This window comes from Epinephelus lanceolatus, chromosome 4, assembly GCF_041903045.1.
Source record: "Epinephelus lanceolatus isolate andai-2023 chromosome 4, ASM4190304v1, whole genome shotgun sequence".
Lineage (NCBI taxonomy): Eukaryota > Metazoa > Chordata > Actinopteri > Perciformes > Serranidae > Epinephelus > Epinephelus lanceolatus.
Genome location: NC_135737.1, coordinates 45,329,265 through 45,348,533, shown reverse-complemented (window position 1 = coordinate 45,348,533; position 19,269 = coordinate 45,329,265). Strand labels below are relative to the sequence as shown.

The window sequence follows — 19,269 nt, the reverse complement described above, 5'->3', positions numbered from 1 at the left end:
TCACCTGCAAGGTCAGAAAGGAAGTGGTCATCCAATAAAAATATATTTGGCTCGTTCAAGATGGCCTACGCCTCAGGCCTGCGTAGATTCGATCACATTCGATCTTCCGCACAATGCATGCTGGTTTGTTTTGTGTTCGACTTCATCCCGACTTGCTCTGACGTCATATAAAAGTGGACAGCGATAATGTCGGCGAGAGCGAGGTGGCTGCAGTTGCTCTCCAGTGACTGCAAGACTCAAAGCATGATGGGAAACGCTTGGCTCTCACCTGATCTAACAGCTGGTTGGTTCAGATGTTGACACACTTTTAATTTTTGTTGAATTTCAGAGATTTAAGTTTCATTTGTCTGATTTGAAGGTTTATTCTGTAACAGAAAACATGTTGTGTGACTGATGGTGACGTTAAGTCATCACAGAGTGAACACATTACCAAGGCGACAGGTCTGCTCAGCAAAGCTTGAACCATGAACAGAAATTACAGATCACTTGTGAAGCATTTTAATGGGACACTCTATCAGAATTAAAACAACTGGAGACTGATAACAGTATAACAGGATGTGAGTGTTTCTGTGACTTCCTGTACGGACTGAGGGCAGCTGGAAACTGTCCGACATGACTGCAGCTTGTTGTCACCGCCTCGTGCTGCAGCTGCCTGATCTCGTCCACTTTTCAGGCGAAGTACAGTTTGTCTGGAACAAGGCTATTAAGACGCATAGGTCATTTCTTGGTGAAAGTGGTGCTGTTACAAACATCCCTGGTCTCCCCTATTTTATCCACCACTGCATGTAACTAGTTACAGGTAATTAGTTACTCCCCAAAAAGTGGTTGAAGTGCATTCTTTATGTCTGCTTTGTGCTGTGGAGGCCTGGTCATTACAAACAGCAACTAGACCAGCTTTTATTGTGAAAGCCATAACCGGAAGTAGTGCTTGTAACTGAAGTGAATGGACGTTTGAACGTCACATGATGTCCTATTCAGCGGTGTTGTGCTACTATGAAGCAGACATGAGCCGCCTGTGTGGACTTTTACCTGACTCTCTGACAGTCAGTGTAAGGACTGCTCCCTGTGTTATTTAAAGCTTTAACAGGTCGGCTTTATTTAAAGTTATTTTTTATTATAACAGAAGCACCAGTTTCTTGCTCTGCTATGTAGCTACTGTTTGTCCAGCCTGCAGCATCAGGGCGAAACATTGTATATAAACGTGTCATTACGGCGGAACAGTGAGATTTAATTGACAGCTCTCTCTGACATCACTGTATGAAGTTGTGAAGCTTGTGAAGAGGCAGGCTTCATCATGACAGAGCGGACTCCTCTTCTCCACTACCGCCTCTCCACCAGCGTCAATGAGTCCGAGCGGCGGCCCCCTCCCTCCGGCCAGGCCCTGGCACAGCACCCGGGCAGCCCCCGGCAGAGGTCCACCCAGCAGCGGCAGCCGAAGAAACTGTCCATCTTCTTCGGTGTGGTGATCCCCACCCTGCTGTCCATGTTCAGCGTGGTGGTGTTCCTCAGGATAGGTGAGTGCTGGTGGCAACAGGTGTATGCGTAAATCACTGCACACCGTTATGCGATGTCTCAACAGCAGAGCTGCGCCAAAGCCCATTCAAAGTCTTGAAATTTTAACGTTCCCTTGCTTACCAGCTGTTATTCATGGTATATAACACAACTCAAACATTTAAAAGGAGGCACTGTTGAATTCGGCATGCAATGCATTCATCAAATGTAAATTATATCAGTAGCATCAACTTTTAAAGAGTTAATTACCTGAATAACCACTGATGGCACTATTGAGCAGTGTGAGCCAATTTGTTTGAAATAAAACTGTGCTTGACGTTCAAACATCCCTGATCATGTCTCTCATTGATCCAGGACTGTTTATGAAGGAGATTTAGACTGAGAAGCAGAGGGATTGTTAAAGCTTTGAGATACTCACTGTAGGGTTCACATGCGCCTGCGCTTAACACCTGGATCCCATTTCCTGTTTCCTGTGTGAAGCAGTCAAAATGCGACCTTTCTGTGCATTGCTTGATATTGAAGTTTCCAGATTTGATTTGCTGGAGATTAAGTCATCATCAATCTGTACTGTGTCACTTAATCTAGCTGTGATTTTAGTTTTTAGCATCTAACCTGCAAGCTACTAAATCCCGCTGGCTCTTATTTACATTTATTGGGCAAGATTAAAACGTTTGACCAGACTTTTCTTTCATTTCAAGTGTTATGCAGAACATACTTTCCCTTGTAAAATTGTTCCAGTCTCAACCTAAGTGTGTTTGCAGCAGAAATGTGCCCTTTCCAAAAACTGCTGGACGTATTCCTTGAGGTTTAGCCTAGGTAATGATTTGCCCAGTCAGATGGCTCCCACTCTGGCATGGAGGGATCAGCGTCAGATGCTCAGGCTGTTATTACAGAAGAAAGTGAAACTTACTGGTTTCTACTGGCCTTCTTAACTTTTTATTTTTGTAAAGTCACCAGACCAACTTTGTTACTGATGGGATTTCTGTTTTTCATCTCAAATAATGAAAAACAGAAATCTTCTACTACCTTTGCTACTGCTACTACTACATCGCTACACCAACAACTGCTACTACTTTTGCCACTAACACTACCACTGCTACCACCACTACTACTTGCCGCGTTCATGGTCATGGATGTTCTCCAGCTTCATCGTTTTGTTACCGATGACAAACCAGTTGTTATGTTTTTTTTCTTAGCATATTGCCGACATACATTACAGCTCATTACTGCACCCTCAGCATCGTAGTGTAGCCAGCCTCTTGAAACGCCGTTATCGCCGAACCTCCATGTCTCACAAAACTTTCTTTTTTTCTGTAATGTTACAGCTTCAGCTTCGTCCTCATCAGTGTTTTTTTTGTTTTGTCAGTTGTTTACTTACACCTGGTAAATGTCGCCACATGATGCCTGCGGTGATAGCTTGCTTGCTACTAACATCAGATCACGGATGTAGGCGTGCAATATGCTTACGTGTGCGCGCGTCCTCTGAGTAGGCCTACAGGTTCCTTGATGCAGTGGGGAGCAATTTATGTGCGACACACAACAAACAGAGCACCGGTCTGCTATTAGCCACCGTCAAATAGCTTTTATATATATAATTTATTACATGACTATTTTGGTACAAACATTTACTCGCTAATGTTGCCAGGTGTACGATAATCATCGTACTTGTACGATAATTTGGCCCACTGTACAATGTACGATCAGTAATCCTAAAAAAAGGCCAATGTACGATAATTTCACCATTTCATGAATGTGTGGTTGTAATCAGTATGCCGGAGTTTTTTTGTGGGCCCTGAAGGCATCTGTTCCCATGTGACATGTTTCCAGCCAATCGCACTTTGCTTAGCGTGAGATACGGGTGACGTTTGTCTTTGAACAATGAGCATGATTGGCTGAATGGTCAGCTGTACCCACCCCACGAGGTGCTAGGACCGGTCAGGAAGTCGAGTGAGAATGAGATTCAAAACAGAAGAAGAAGAAGTGGAAAAACAGAAGCAAGGAAAATGGAAAAAAGTAAACCAAAAAACTAAACACTAGAGTGACTATATTTACCTATAGCGCATCAGTAAGATTTGGTTATGACGATAATTTCCCTCAAAATATGATAATTTTGAGTCTCTGGTACGACAATCCTACATTTCCCACCTGGCAATGCTGGATAGCCTTCTGAGATTTAGTCGCCAAATGGAAAATCTACCCGCATTTGGCGCTTGGCGGGTGTTAATTTTCAGCTCTGCACTACTACTACTACTATTACTATTACTACTACTACTACGGCTACAACTACTTTAACTACTACTGCCACTATTACAACAACTACTACTAATACTACTACTACGACTACTACAGCTAGAAGTACTGCTACTACTGCTACTTCTACCACAACCACTACTACTGCAACTCTTATTACCACTGCTACTACTGCAACTACTACTACTTCTACCACAATTACTACTACTATAACTACTACAACTACTGTCACTACTACTATTACCGTCACTACTACTGCTAGCACTACTGCTACTACTACAACTTTTACTACTACCTCCGCTATTACTGCTATTTCTATTGCTACTGCTAGTACTACAATTACTACTACTACTACTACTTCTATTACTACTACAAGTGTTATTACTACAACCACTGCCACTACTATGACTTCTACTTCTATATCTATTACTACTGCTAGTGCTACATTTACTGCTATTACTACAACTTCTGCTACGTCTACTACATCTACTTCTTCTACTACTACGACTACTGCTACAACTAAAACAGCCATGGTTCGAAAAGATTTCAGCTGCATGGTGTGATGAGTATAGATGTGCAGGCTGTTACTAGAGATGTACTGATACCACTTGTGCTTCCTGATACCGATTCCGATCCCTGAACTTTAGGTATCTGCCGATACCGAGTACTGATCCAATACCAGCGCGTAAAATAAAACTGGATGGGATATGAATTGTTGTAAGTCTCAACTCCTAAAACTCTGTGTAAAATATTAAATAAAAAAGTAAATAAATACATAATAGCAGAATGAATGCCATAAAACTTTTTTTTTATCATTATTATCCAGTGTTGACACAGATCAAGACACAGGTTAAAGTGCAGCCACTCAGTTTGGTAAAAAGACATTTTAAAGGCTACAGTAGAATGCTTTTTAAACTCCGCTCCGTTTCCATTTCGTTTGCTTGTATTGTGTGCATGTGTAATGACGTGAGGCATTACGTGGTATTGGATTGATCATAGGCTGTACTCGCCGATATCGATACCGCATTTTAGGCAGTATTGGAGGCATTTCCGATACTGGTATTGGTATTGGTACAACTCTAGCTGTTACTATAGAAGTAATACAGAATACAGTATTTGTAACACTGTCGTCAAAGTGTAATTATCTGTAAGTAAGGGTAACTTACTGGTTTCTACTGGTCCTCTTAAGTTTTTACTTTTGTAAAGTCACTGGACCAGCTTCATTACTGAGAGTATTTCTGCTTTTCATCCGACGTGTAAGGCTAGAATGACTAATATAAGTCAGATTCTTCCACGTTAAGAGGTAGAAGATCTGTTTTCCTGTGAACAATGCATGTATGAAGTTATTAATCGTAACATGTCATGCCATCTGCAGTTTCACATTTCATGTGTGAAAGCATAGGGTGAGTGCAAAATCTCAGCACACCTGAAGGCACAGGTGCGTAGGAAGAGGGCGTAACCCAAAACGTGTCCACAAAATCAAAGAAAGGTTCCCGCACACTGTATCGCTCTCAGTCAAACATTTATTGGCGTAACGTTTCGGTCGATGTGACCTTCATCAGACATATCAGAAAACATCTCTGCCCTACATATATGTATGTTTGACCGAGAGCGATACAGTGTGCGGGAACCTTTCTTTGATTATGTGTGAAAGCATAAAAAGAGGCCACAGCCTTTACCATGTAACTTCTCTCCTCTCATCTCTCAGTTCCGGTTATTTGGGTGTTGGGCTTGTGTGTGTTCTCCTTGTTGTACCTCCAAGTTGTTTCTAACTTTCTAACTCTTCCACCTCCCTCCCCCCCCCGCCTGCCTCGGTCTCGTGAGATGTCAGCTGCTGTGCTGTGGGCACACACACACACACACACACACATGCACAGACTCACATGCACACACATAGTAGCTGTCTGTGCAGGACTTTAGAGCAGCAGTTTCACACTGTAACATGCCACTCTACACAGGAACTTACCCAAGTTTCATTGTGGATGTGAAACTGAATTTATCAGCTGTGAAAGCCTCAGCATAGATGAGGATGAAGAGACGTACATATGTGCTGCTGGATCAGACTGTCTTTATGCAATTATTATCACAGCCTAACGTATCCCAGTGATCAGCTGATTTTATTTTATTTGAAACAAAAACACCTGCTGTATCAAACATTTCCAAAGTAAAGTCTGTATATTAATTGAACGCTGTCACTGCCATCATGTTTTTTCCATTCGACTCTGCTCCTGTGTGATCATGTGACCCACACACATACAGCAGCTCTGTAGATGAAATCCCATCACGATAACAGCAGCATAATGCGGTTTGTCACTGTCGTTGACTATGTAAATAAATAAAATCACAGATCACAGACGGAGAAAGGGACGGTAATGTGGAACATGTGTGTCTAACACGGTGTGAAGTGACACTGATGTCTTCTGTCACACTCTGAGGAGACGCACATGACTTTACTTATGGAGATGAGATATTTTAGTTATTTTAATCAACCGTTGAGTTTGAACTCGTTCTGTTACAAAGCTTTTCTTTATACTTGGTCTTTGATGAAACAGTTCCTGATGTTAAACCACTTTCTGATTCTGTATCTGTCCCTTGATTCGTTGTATTGAACCTTTTGAGTTTTGATACTTCTGCAAAATATAGTGTCAGTTTCTCTGTGACACTCTGTTTTAGTACATACATGTTTGACACCTGCCCGCTCCACAAAACTTCTCTTCAGTGCATTACCAGTCATCATGTATAAGTTTAACAAAGACAAAATATTCATTTTCAAGCACTGACTCAGCGTCTCGCTTGTATGTACGTAGGCTATGTGAGCTCAGAAATGTCACTGACCAATGAACGAACAAATCTTTTTGAACAACTCTTTTAAGTGTCTGATATATACGGGGTCAACCTGCTGAACATCCGAGTGCTTATGAACTCCATCTTCCACTCGTGGTTATGTTCATCCATGTGGTCTCCACATCACAACTCAAAGCTCATGAAAAATATGAAGTCAGAAGAACGACCTGACGAGCACATGAATGCACCATTGGCCTCGGCTGGCAGAGGTCTCAACTCGAGTACGATTAAATGGCGTCTGGTTCACTGTATCAGACAGCATCAACAGTACCCTATGGCACTGGTTCCCAACCTGGGGGTTGCGACCCCCATTAGGGGTCACCAAAGCTTTGAGGGGGCCTTCTTGCCAGGCCGTCTTCATTTAAGGGGTGTAATGTGTTCACACCGCATGTGAATAAACCAATCCGTCAATTACATGCAAAGATGTGATCAGATGTGAATTCCCGGCATCCTACCCACCGAGTGGCACAATAGACGTGATGCGAGTGAAAGCGCCATACGCTTTGAGTTGAAAAATCTGAGCTTCAGCCACCAGTTCGCACCGTGATAGCCATTAGCATTGAGATCCTCTGGGGACGTATGACGCTGGCGCAAGTTCATTCATCGATTCAGTGATTTCACACACGTATAATTCGCCTATACGTTGTTATGGCAGTGAGTGACGAATTTGTGTTTTGGCCTGTTGCGCCACCCACCGCCGTCTACCAGTCACGCAGTCAGTAGAGTCTCAGCATCAGTTACAGTTACGACTGAGCTACAGCAGCATGGCAAGCAGCATTAGCAGTGTCCCGGTACATAACATTAGCAGTCTCCTCAGCTGTATCCCGGCAGCAGCGTTAGCAGCAGAGAAGCCGGACTTGCTCGAATGGTCCGCTGGAAAACTGAAGATCAAGGACGCGGCGACGGAGCCCTGCCACGGCAGCCACCCGTGGGTAAACAAATCAGTCTCCAGCGAATCTGTAGGGGAGGGGGGGGCGGACACGACTCGTGGCAGTATTTTGAATTTGAGTGCAGTAACCGTTTTGGCCACATTCTTACATACAGTGCCTTTAAGTAACGAATCGACAGGACATGAATTGAATGAATGAATTGACAGGGTCATTCATCCACACAGAGACTGGCAGCTGAAAAGGGCACACACCTCCTATCATTTTCATTCTATCGTCGTACCGAATGTGATCAGGACCTCTTAAACTCTCTCTTTAGCATGTAGCCTGACTGGCCATTTCATCCGAAGGGGAAAAACTCAACTGATTTGTTTATATTTACACTTTATGTGTGTGAAGAGCTCTGCCGCCAGTCATAATCCCATGTTTCTATCACCTATGACGTCACCGGCGCGCGACCCGTTGTAGTTTGTTGTAGTCCCGTTGTATATCTGCCTATATCTCAGCATTTCATTCCTCTCTGTAAAGAAAAAAATGGATGAAATTGTTATTTTTAAAGTTTAGATTATTATTCAGAATTTAAACTGAGAAAAATGTCACAGGATAAGTGCAAGGTACGGACCTGAACACAAGCTAGATTCATGGAGTCTTCGCTCTCTGCTGAACAGCCATGTCTTGCATTAGTAAAGTATGGAGTTAAAGTTTATTAAGTTTAAGTTTATTTACTTTATTAATCCCCTGAGGGGAAATTCAATGTTTTCACTCTTGCTTGTCAATTACACACAGGTCTGAAAGACACACACATGCACAAACAGGACAAGCGACCAAAGCGACCAAAAGAGCAATGGACAGGCGTCAGGGGGAAGGAAACACTAAATTTCTTTAAAAAATGAAGCCTAATAATGATTATTAAAAATAAAAAAAAAGATATAATACCGACAGAGAATCATGTAAAAAGTTGATAAAAATATCAGGAAAACTCATCTCTGCAGTTATTGCGTTTGCTATGTTGGGTAATTGCACAATCCATCAGCTCTTCTGTGTTGTTATCCATAGAATATGATAGAAAATATCCATGAAATATGTGACTTAGTCAGGGGTCGTCTGTTCACTCGATGATGGAAAGGGGTCGCTTAAGGACAGAGGTTGGGAACGACTGCTCTACGGCAACAGTGAGTGGGAAAAGTCGGGGATTTATGAGCACTTGGATGCTTGACAGGCTGACCCAGTACAAACCAGACACTAAAAAGAGTTGTTAAAAAAGATATGATCATTAAATTTGACTCATCAGTAACACTTAGAGGAGCCACAGAGCTCAGCATTACAGTAGGGCATGGAGAGGAAACTGGAAGCACTGTCAACATGTGATACCAGTTTCATTTTTAGAGACTGGAAAGTTGGGATGAGTCATTTAGTGAATCAGTTACTTTCCTTTTGACTGCTTAAAATACTTCCAGACATGAATTCACCAAAAGCTACGAGCACAACTCCTCTACTGCGTCTCTTCTTATCATCCACACTGATTTGACTGGATTACATTAACAGTCTTTGTTGATGTGGTTTTCGTGCCATGCTGAATGCTCACATCCTCAGCACTGTGGGTGTGGGATTTCCCCTTCTGAACCACACTGACGTTACCGGCAGGTCAGCGTTCTGCTTTTAACAGCTGACCAAGTGTCTGTCTGTGTTTGTGTTTTGTCTGACCAGGATTTGTGGTGGGCCAGTCCGGACTCTACCAAGCTATCGCCATGTTCCTGGTGGCGTACTTCATCATCTGCATGACCGTGCTGTCAGTGTGTGCCATCTCCACCAATGGAGCCCTGGATGCTGGAGGGGCCTATTGTATCCTTACACACACTCACACACACAGATGGCACCTCATGATGTGCACGTGACAGTCAGTGTAGCATCAGTGAAGTAGTCAATGGTTAAGAAATCAAGAGCCCACATTCGTAGAGATCCTGGCTGCACTAAATGAAGACAGAGTGTGTCTTTGTTTATGGTGGTGTAGCTCTGTGTGTGTGACACTGAATGGAGCCTGATTTGTTCATTATCTTCACTATAAGACACTGTTTACAAATTTAAATGGAGGCCAGTATGTTTCTCTGCCAGGAATTTGGTAAATGACCCTGATCAGTGCTGCCTTTCACTCAGCACAGGCCATTTCCATCATTCTCTTAAGCCTCGTACTGACTGAGAGATTTTAACAATCGTAAAAGTTTAGTGCAGCTACACTGTGCAACATGGATCTGATAAACTTAGGTACACTCGATGTCTCCAGACTGTACGATGACAGCATTTGCTGAAAAACAGGCTACAACGTACGATGTAATAGCTTCCCATACTGAGTGCGCAGTGGTGCTGCACAGGTTATTACTTCTCCAACTGTGAAGCACAACATAGAGGCTCACATTATGAAATTAATAAAATGATTATTATCATTAATAAACAATGAAAAAATGTCCGAAAAATGTTTATAAAATATCAGAAAAAAATGTTGTTAAAATGTCTGAAAAATATTATTAAATTTTATTTAAAAAAAAAAGTTAATAAAATGGCAGAAAAAATATTGATAAAATTGCTGAAAAAATATTAAAATGGCCGAAATAAATGTTGATAAAATGTCAGAAAAATATAAATAAAATGGCTGAAAAAATGTTAATAAAATGTCAGTAACAATATTAATAAAATTGCCGAAAAAAATTAAAATGGCCGAAAATAAAAGTTGATAAACTTTCTCAAAAATATAAATAAAATGGCTGAAAAAAAAGTTAATAAAATGTCAGAAAATATATCAATAAAATGGCTGAAAAAAAATATTAAAATGGCTTAAATAAATGTTGATAAAATGTCCGAAAATGTTGATAAACTGTCTCAAAAATATTCATTAAATGGCTGAAAAAATGTTAATAAAATGTCAGTAACAATATTAATAAAATTGCTGAAAAAAATATTAAAATGGCTGAAATAAATGTTGATAAAATGTCCGAAAAAAATTAAAATATCTAAAAAAGTTGATAAAATGTCTCAAAAATATTAATAAAATCACTGAAAAAAATGTTAATAAAATGTCAGTAACAATATTAATAAAATTGCTGAAAAAAAATTAAAATGGCCAAAAATAAATGTTGATAAAATGTCCGAAAAAATTTATTAAAATGTCCAGGAAAGTTGATAAAATGTCTCAAAAATATTAATAAAATAGCTGAAAAAATTCAGAATTATTTGGCAAGAATAGTTTGACATTTTAGTCAATACACAGTCAGTGCCTTTCTGAAAGTTTGGTGAGAAGATACCAGTCGTATATCTGACTGTTGAATATGAAGCTACAGCCAGGAGATAGTTAACTCACTATAAAGACTGGAAGCAGGGAGCTGCTCTGGCTATGGGAAAAGGTAGAATTAAAATCAAAAATTAAAGTTCCTCTAGAGAGGCAGGACCCAGGCTGACTGTTTCACCCTGATCCCAGTCTTTGTGTTTAACTAAGGCAAGGCAGCTTTATTTGTACAGCACATTTCATGCACCAGGGCTGGCTGTAGATGTAGATATTTACCGTACAGACATGAGAGTGGCGTTATCACATCTGACTCTCAGTTGAAAAGCAAATAAGTTTGTCTCCCAAAACCGCAAAGTTTGCCCTTTACAAAGGAAAAACACCTCCATCATTTCACTGATGTTGAGGATTAAACACTAATTGTATTCCATAAGGATAGAGACACAAACACACACACACCTGTTTCAAAGTGCACCTTGCCTTAACTTCCCTACAGACATGATCAGCAGAGCGTTGGGACCAGAGTTTGGAGGCAGTATCGGCATCATGTTCTTCTTTGCTAACGTGTGTGGCAGCGCCCTCTATGTGCTCGGTCTGGTCGAAGCCATCGTGGCCACATTCGGAGTGCCAGAAGGCGAGTTTGATTTTAACAGCTTTTAATGCTGCCAGGTCAGCGTTCCTCGTTGTATTACTTTAGAAAAATGATTAACTTACAACACATGACACACAAACAACAGTGGGACTGGTCACTCCACACACTGCACAACCATACGGCCCCATTATCGACCTTTATTTCACAAATTACGACACCAAAAGCATCACAATACTGTGAGTCTAGACTGGGGCCAGGAAAGTTCCTCTGCACAGGGAAAATTTGTTTGTGTTCAGATCATTGATTTTCCAGGATTGTAGCTCAACACATTTTCTAACTTCTTAAGTGAGTTTATAGGGTTTCTTCTTCAAGATAAACACTTGTTTTCCAATTTATGAAACCAGAAAGTTCCAGCCCAGTCACCAGAAGATAATGTTGCAAACCACAAATGCATTTCATTTGTACTACCTATCTTTTGGCAATAAATAAATGGATATGCAATAATTGCTTTAAAATTTAAAGGAAGACAAAACTGAAATCCTGCTTGTCTGCTCTAAAGCAAAAAGAGAAGTGCTGTTTAAAGGGAAATTTCGGTTTATTTCAACCTGTCTCCTATCGTCCTAAATTTGTTTCAAGTGACTAGTGACATAAAAATAATAGTTAGCATGTTAGCCGTTAGCCTAGACACAGCCGGGGCGCATAGTAGCGTCAGACCTGTTAAAACGTAAGTGAACGGGCAACCTTCAAGTGCAAAGTTATTCCACTAAACAAGGTTTTTTTCCACAAAGACCGCCTCATATCGTTAGGATAAATGTCAGAGAACATATAGAAAACGACATGTAAACGTGTTGTCTTACCTTACCGGTGTGCTGCCATGTTTGTTTACCATTTAGCTCTGCTTTCCAAAGAGCAGCCGAAATATCGCAAGAACAAGCAGCGATCTCATACCGTGCCTGAAATCTCGCGAGCTCTAGATAAAGCCCAGCTGGATACTACTCCAGGTGGAGGTGTCTCGTCCTCGGTCACATCCAGACCTTGAAAATAAGGCTGCAACCGGTCCCATTCCTTGCAACAGAGGCATTCCTCTTCTGTGGGCACTGGGGCACAGCATTCACAGGTACACCACCAATCTCCAGAGCTACGCAGCCTTGCAGCAGCCATTCCTCCTCTCTCATCCTCTACCTGTTGCGCCTCTCTCTCTCTCTCTCCTCCTCCGTTCTTCAATTTCACGAAGCTCTTCGTCAGTGTATTCTGGCTCAAATAAATAAGGGCGGCCATCAAACTCTGCAAAATCAAATTCCTCCTCCACAAAGTCGAAGTCTGGCAAAAAGTCAGCCATTATTCTATAAATCTTTCATAAAATAAATGAATGAACTTTTCAGGCTACTGTCCGGTTCTGCCTTCCAGCTGTTGCTGCTTGTTCAGGCACACTATGAGATCGCTGCTTGTTCTCGTGATATTTTGGCCGTGCTTTGGAAAGCAGAGCTAAATGGTAAACAAACATGGCAGCACATCAACATGTTTACATGTCGTTTTCTATATGTTCTCTGACATTTATCCTAACGATATGAGGCGGTCTTTGTGGAAAAAAACCTTGTTTAGTGGACTAACTTTGCACTTGAAGGTTGCCCGTTCACTTACGTTTTAACAGGTCTGACGCTACTATGCGCCCCGGCTGTATCTAGGCTAACGGCTAACATGCTAACTATTATTTTTATGTCACTAGTCACTTGAAACAAATTTAGGACGATAGGAGACAGGTTGAAATATACTGAAATTTCCCTTTAATAATCTGGGGAATTTAACTCCCTGGATTAAATCTGAAGTTACAAGGTGTGATCCTTGATTCAGATCTTAGCTTCAAAGGCCTAATTTTCTAGCAGGGCCCTGCTGAGAACTCTGAGAACATTCATAGCAGTACCAAGTGAGAAATGCGTTCCATGTTCAGCTACCGTCAGTGGTAAAATTGTGATAACATCTAAGGTGTGAATGTGTTGGACTGTGAATATGAAGCAAGATGTTACTAGAAAAGAGCATGAAGCTCATGCAATGTTTCCTGTGTAAATATTTTTCCCCTTATCTTTTCCCCTATGACCTCCTGCCTCGACACCTTTACCATCTCATCCACCGCCAGACGGGTCTCTGGCCACCTCTGCCTACCAGGTCCTGCCATCGGGCTACTGGTGGTCTCTGCTCTACGCCACTGGTGTGGCCCTGCTGTGCCTGCTGGTGTGCCTTGTGGGAGCCCACATCTATGCCAAGGCCACCTTTCTCATCTTCCTGGTGGTCATGTTTGTCCTGGGCACCATCTTCATCAGCTTCTTCGCCGTTGGCCCTCGTACCATCGTCCTGCCCAGCTCTGCAACATTCAACCCGACAGCCAACAGAACAGGCCCCCCGTTTCCCACCTCGGCCAACTTCACTGGCTTCAAGCTGGACACGCTGCTCGGGAACCTTTGGGGTAAGTTGCTCGTAGGTTTGTAGTCTGATATGAAGCGATGCACTGATCAGTTTTATCAGTACATGAAAGTAATGCCTTATTTTGACTGAATTCATTTGCAGTGAAAGGCTTTGACTAGATTTTGCCCTGAGTTTAGCACTCGGGATTTTTTCCTCAGAGGCTTGAGTTGAACAGCTTCTAACCAGGATTGGAAATGTACTTAAATTCTTTTGATTTATTGTTTTTCAACAGCCCTCAAAAGATGATTTTGATACAGCGATTAATGAATCATCAAATGTGCGAACAATAAGTTACAACATGTTTGCCTATGGCAGCATGACCTCTGTGACATAAACTGTACAATGTGATGTGTAGTGTTTCAGATCTGGACACACAGAGTCCCCTACCCATATATTTGGAATGTGGCCTCCCCCCGAACTGCATCCCTTTTCTTTTTACTGCTAACTGCCCGGGGAAGGAACTGAGCGCCAAATGTCTCTGGCTGCACTCACACCAGATGCGGTGTTGTGGTGATTAGCTGCAGGGTTGTGCAAAGGTGGAGAGAGAGCCAATCTCCCCATCTCAGCCACTGAGTATTTGTCTTCAATACGTTTGTTTAGTTGGCTCAAAAGATCTGCAGAATTTCTATTGATTTTCATTACTGTGGTATCTTTACTGCCACAAAAGACAAGTGCGCACACACAACTAAGTGCTCTCCTTTGTAGGATCGTACACAAGCTGTTCATACATACTTTATTTCTTTTACTCACTAAAATTTGATGATATAACAAGACTGTAATGTGATCTTCACATGGGGCATGGATAAAACAATCAGTGAATTACATGAAAAGTCAATGTAAAGATGCAATTTAGATGCGAATTACAGCCGGGAGAGAATTGAAAAATCTGAACTTCAGCGACCGACGTCAGCATTGAGATCCTCTGGGGACATGTGACGCTGAGGACGTACCAGTGGAAGTTCATTCATTGAAGTTCATTCGATTGAGCAATTTCACGCATGAATGACATGAGTCAACGCAAAATATTTTAGCATTCAAACTTGTGCGAGTAACACAACACGAAAATTTGCAACACGTTTGGTGTGAACACAACATCAAAATGAGTAACCTATTGTGGGCGTCTGTCTGATCTGATCACTGGTTACGAAAGTAGCCACGGTAGGGTGACGTCAGGTTGCGTTTCTCCAAAAGTTGAGTCTGTTTCAATTTTACGGCATTAGGCCAAGTTTTTTTTCCAGCTTGCAGCCTCTTGCAGCCACATTCTGGGGTCTCTGGTTGTTGCCTGGTAACCTCACATTGATGTCAAGACTCCAGGAAAAAGCCAAGAAGTAGTCCCGTGTGACACCCCCAATAAAACCACAACACATCTTTTTATATGAAGACAAAGGAGTAGAAGCACTGCTGGGTCTTTATAGTCGTTACATACAGGTGCTCTTTGGATACTTCAGGTGTACTGTGTTTATTCCATCTCATGAAGGGCTCATGGAGGCACAGGAGGGGAATCGATTTATTGACCGAAGTATGTCCGACTCCTCTATGATCAGTGGCGATGTGACCCCTTTCATCATTTTAGTACTGGACCTTTTTCCTGTTGACCTGTTACATCACAGACCAAACAGTCGACAAACAAGTTAGCTACAGTTAGCTAGCTGCTAACTGGTACCATGGTGGACAACTTTACAGCTCTGTACATTTCCTACGTGCTATACACTTTACGTTTTTGTGCAGATGAGATGCATGCTGGATTTAGATTTCACTAATCTGTTACCGGCTTCTTCTTCTGTTACGCATTTAATGCTATTCAACGTCCGCGTCAAAGACCAGGGCGGAAACTATGGAGCATGTGCAGAGCGTCTCGGCCAGTTTGGGTCTGTTTGACTGTATACGTGCAGGAGGAATGGAGTGGTTTCTGTATGGCTTAAATGTGTTAATGAGTGAGGGGATCTTTGTGCTAAGCTAAGCTAAGCTAACCAGCTGTTGATGGTAGCTCAGTATTTACCGTACAGACATGAGAGAGGTAACGATCTTATCAATTAACTTTTGGCAAGAAAGCAAACAAGCATAGCTCCCAAAATGTCCAACTATTCCTTTAAATAGGAGGGAGTCACATGTGTTGCATATCACACTGTTCCACCACATCACAACCCTCTTTGTGCAAATCACTGCTGCAGCAACAAAGACACAATCCCTCACCTGCTTCCCACCCATTAACACAGCTGTAATGAGCCCTCCTGCCAATATAACCAGAGCCTCTGTGGTGGCAGCGAGTGCTCTCTGTTGTTGCCCCGTTGTATCAAAAGGACACAATCTTGTCCTGCCCAGAAGACACAAGTTTTGATTGATCTGTAATTAGATCTTGTTCATGTTCCCTGGTTCTTCACGTCCGTGGAAATCTATCCAAGAACTCCACTCTGTTTGGGGGATTTACGTCCAAGCACATGATTACTAAGCTAATTGGTGTAACTTGGGCACGCGCTCAGGCTCACGTGAGAACGATTACACATTCAAGCTTTGAATAATCCCGAGGTCTGTCTGAGGAGAGCACAAACTCACACAGAGACATCTGAAATTATGATTTTACATTTGACAAAAGGGTTACCTCATGCTTACAGATAAAACCTCTAATCATAGCTTCTGAATGTGCGCAATCACACTCACTGCTTTACAAATACATCTGTTCATATTAGCGGTTAGATTATTTAGAGTCATTTTTAGGAGCCTCGTTCTTGGTGGAGTTTCCCCTTAGGTACAAACGTTGTTATTCATTGATGGAGAAACAAGAGCAGAACATTCTGAAGTGTTAATTTTATGAACCATGTTAGACAGGTTTGGGAATGCTGATCAAAAGTCTCTTTGGCAGATCTGATATTTGTTTTCAGTTATACACAAACAACCATAAAAACCTCAGAAAAGATTTGTGTTTATGCCGATGATAGACGTGGCCAGAGGCATTATGTTTTTGGGGTGTTCATCCATTCGAACATACTTATGCCTCAGGGGAATTTCTTCAGATTTGGCACAAATGTCCACTTGGATTTAACAATGAATTGATTTGTTTTTGGTGGTTGAAGTTCAAAGTCACTGTGACCTTGTCTGTCTCATTCTCGTGAAGGTGCTATCTCAAGAAAGCCTTGAGGAAACACGCGATGTTTGGCACAAACATTAACCTGGACTCGAAGATGAACTGATTTGATTTTGGTGGTCAAAGGTCAAGGTCGCTGTGACCTTGCATCCATCTCATTCTTGTAAATGTGATATCTTAAGAACAGCTTGAGGGAATTTCTTCAAATTTGGGCACAAATGTCCACTTGGACTCAACAATGAACTGATTAGTTTTTGGTGTTCATAGGTCAAACGTCAAGGTCTCATTCTCATACTCATACTCATTATATTTCAAGAACACCTTGAGGGAATTTCTTCAAATTTGGCACAAATGTTCACTTGGACTCAGTGACGAACTGGTTAGATTTTGGTGGTTGAAGGTAAAGGTCAAAGGTCACTGTGACCTTGTTTGTCTCATTCTTGTGAACACGTTATCTCAAGAATATCATATGGAAATTTCTTTAAATTTGGGCACAAATGTCCACTTGGACTCAGTGATGAACTGATTAGTTTTTGGTGTTCATAGGTCAAACGTCAAGGTCTCATTCTCATGATATCTCAAGAACAGCTTGAGGGAATTTCTTCAAATTTGGCACAAAGGTTCACTTGGACTCAGTGATGAACTGATTAGATTTTGGTGGTCAAAGTTCACTGTGACCTTGTTTGTCTCATTCTCATGAACACGTTATCTCAAGAATATCATATGGGAATTTCTTTAAATTTGGCACAAATGTCTACTTGGACTCAACAATGAACTGATTGGATTTTGGTGGTTGAAGGTAAAGGTCGCTGTGACCTTGCATCCATCTCATTCTTGTAAATGTGATATCTCAAGACTAGCTTGAGGGAATTTCTTCAAATTTTGGCACAAATGTCAACTTGGACTCAACAATGAAGTGATTAGTTTTTGGTGTTCATAGGTCAAAGATCAAGGTCTCATTCTCATGATATCTCAAGAACAGCTTCAGGGAATTTCTTCAAATTTGGCACAAACATTCACTTGGACTCAATGACAAACTGATTAGATTTTGATTGGAGGTCAAAGGTCACTGTGACCTTGTTTGTCTCATTCTCATGAACACGTTATCTCAAGAACATCTTTGGCACAAATGTCTTCTTGGACTCAACAATGAACTGATTGGATTTTGCATCTGTCTCATTTTTTGTGAACGTGATACCTTAAGAACACCTTAGGGTTTTTTTTTAAAATTTGACAGAAACGTCCACTTGGACTGAAGAATAAACTGATTAGAATTTTGTGGTCGAAGGTCAAAGGTCAGTGTGACCTCACCAAACCTGTTTTTGGCCGTAACTCAAGAATTCATGTGCGAATTATGACAAAATTTCACACAAATGTGTAACAGGATACAGAAAATGAAGTGATGACATTTTGTATCCAAAAGGTCAAAGGTCAACTTCACTGTGACATCATAATGTTCTGCAAAAACACTTTCCTGGCCATTACTCAGCGTCATATCTCAGGAACAGAAGAGGAGATGTTTGGTCAGATACTGAATTGGTGACACTAATCTTTGGTGGTGAAACTGTGCTGATTGTATAGATCCTCTGTGCTGTCGGGGGGAAGATGTGTGTGAAGCATCCATGTTTTTATTGACATGAATGTAAACTGAAAGAGAAACTTGTCTGGTGCGGAGACATACAACCGCAGGGCGATGATTCTAGTTTCATAAATGGATCCAGCATCCTGTGATTGAGTAGCTGCCGCTCTGGAAACAGCAGAGAAGACGTGTGGAGATTGCTTTTCTCAAACGCTGTAAAACAGGATGAGGTTTGGTTGCGAGCAGGTACAGAGGTACAAAGGAGCGTCTGCCAACAAACCAAATTGAACTTTTCTTCAGAAGACTGATGGTGCTGATAAAAGCACAACCACAGTGACTCACCTGTTATCTCTCCCCACAGCTAACTACACTGTGGATTACACAACAGGAAATATGATGACCTTCGCCACTGTGTTTGCCGTTATGTTTAACGGCTGCACCGGCATCATGGCTGGCTCTAACATGTCAGGTGAGTGAGGGCAAGTTGTGTGTGACCTGATTTTCTGTGTATGAACACACAATAAACCTGTCTATCTTACAGGTGACTTGAAGAATCCGAGCTACGCCATCCCCCGCGGCACCATCACAGCCGTCATCTTCACCTTCATCATCTACAACCTGCTCAGTGTGCTGGTGGCCTGCTCCTGTGACCGGTCAGTAACACACACACACACACACACACACACACACACACACACACTCTCCTCTATATGCACACACTCAGGCGGTGTTGTTGGGGTATTTTAGACGTATTAACTTGAAGCACTTACTGTAACACTTTCAGTTTTA

General features: G+C 41.7%; 1 protein-coding gene across 1 annotated transcript in view; it reads left to right on the top strand.

Annotated features, from left to right (window-relative positions):
* The first annotated feature begins 1,148 nt into the window (after nt 1–1,148).
* The window catches only part of LOC117260209 (zgc:153039), a 115,030-nt gene continuing 96,909 nt past the window's right edge, over nt 1,149–19,269 (top strand). The window contains exons 1-6 of the mRNA XM_033632140.2: nt 1,149–1,514; nt 9,201–9,335; nt 11,264–11,401; nt 13,494–13,820; nt 18,842–18,949; nt 19,022–19,133. Coding sequence (XP_033488031.1) covers nt 1,295–1,514; nt 9,201–9,335; nt 11,264–11,401; nt 13,494–13,820; nt 18,842–18,949; nt 19,022–19,133 — 1,040 coding nt within the window. The 5' untranslated portion in view covers nt 1,149–1,294. The remainder of the gene's footprint in view (nt 1,515–9,200; nt 9,336–11,263; nt 11,402–13,493; nt 13,821–18,841; nt 18,950–19,021; nt 19,134–19,269) is intronic.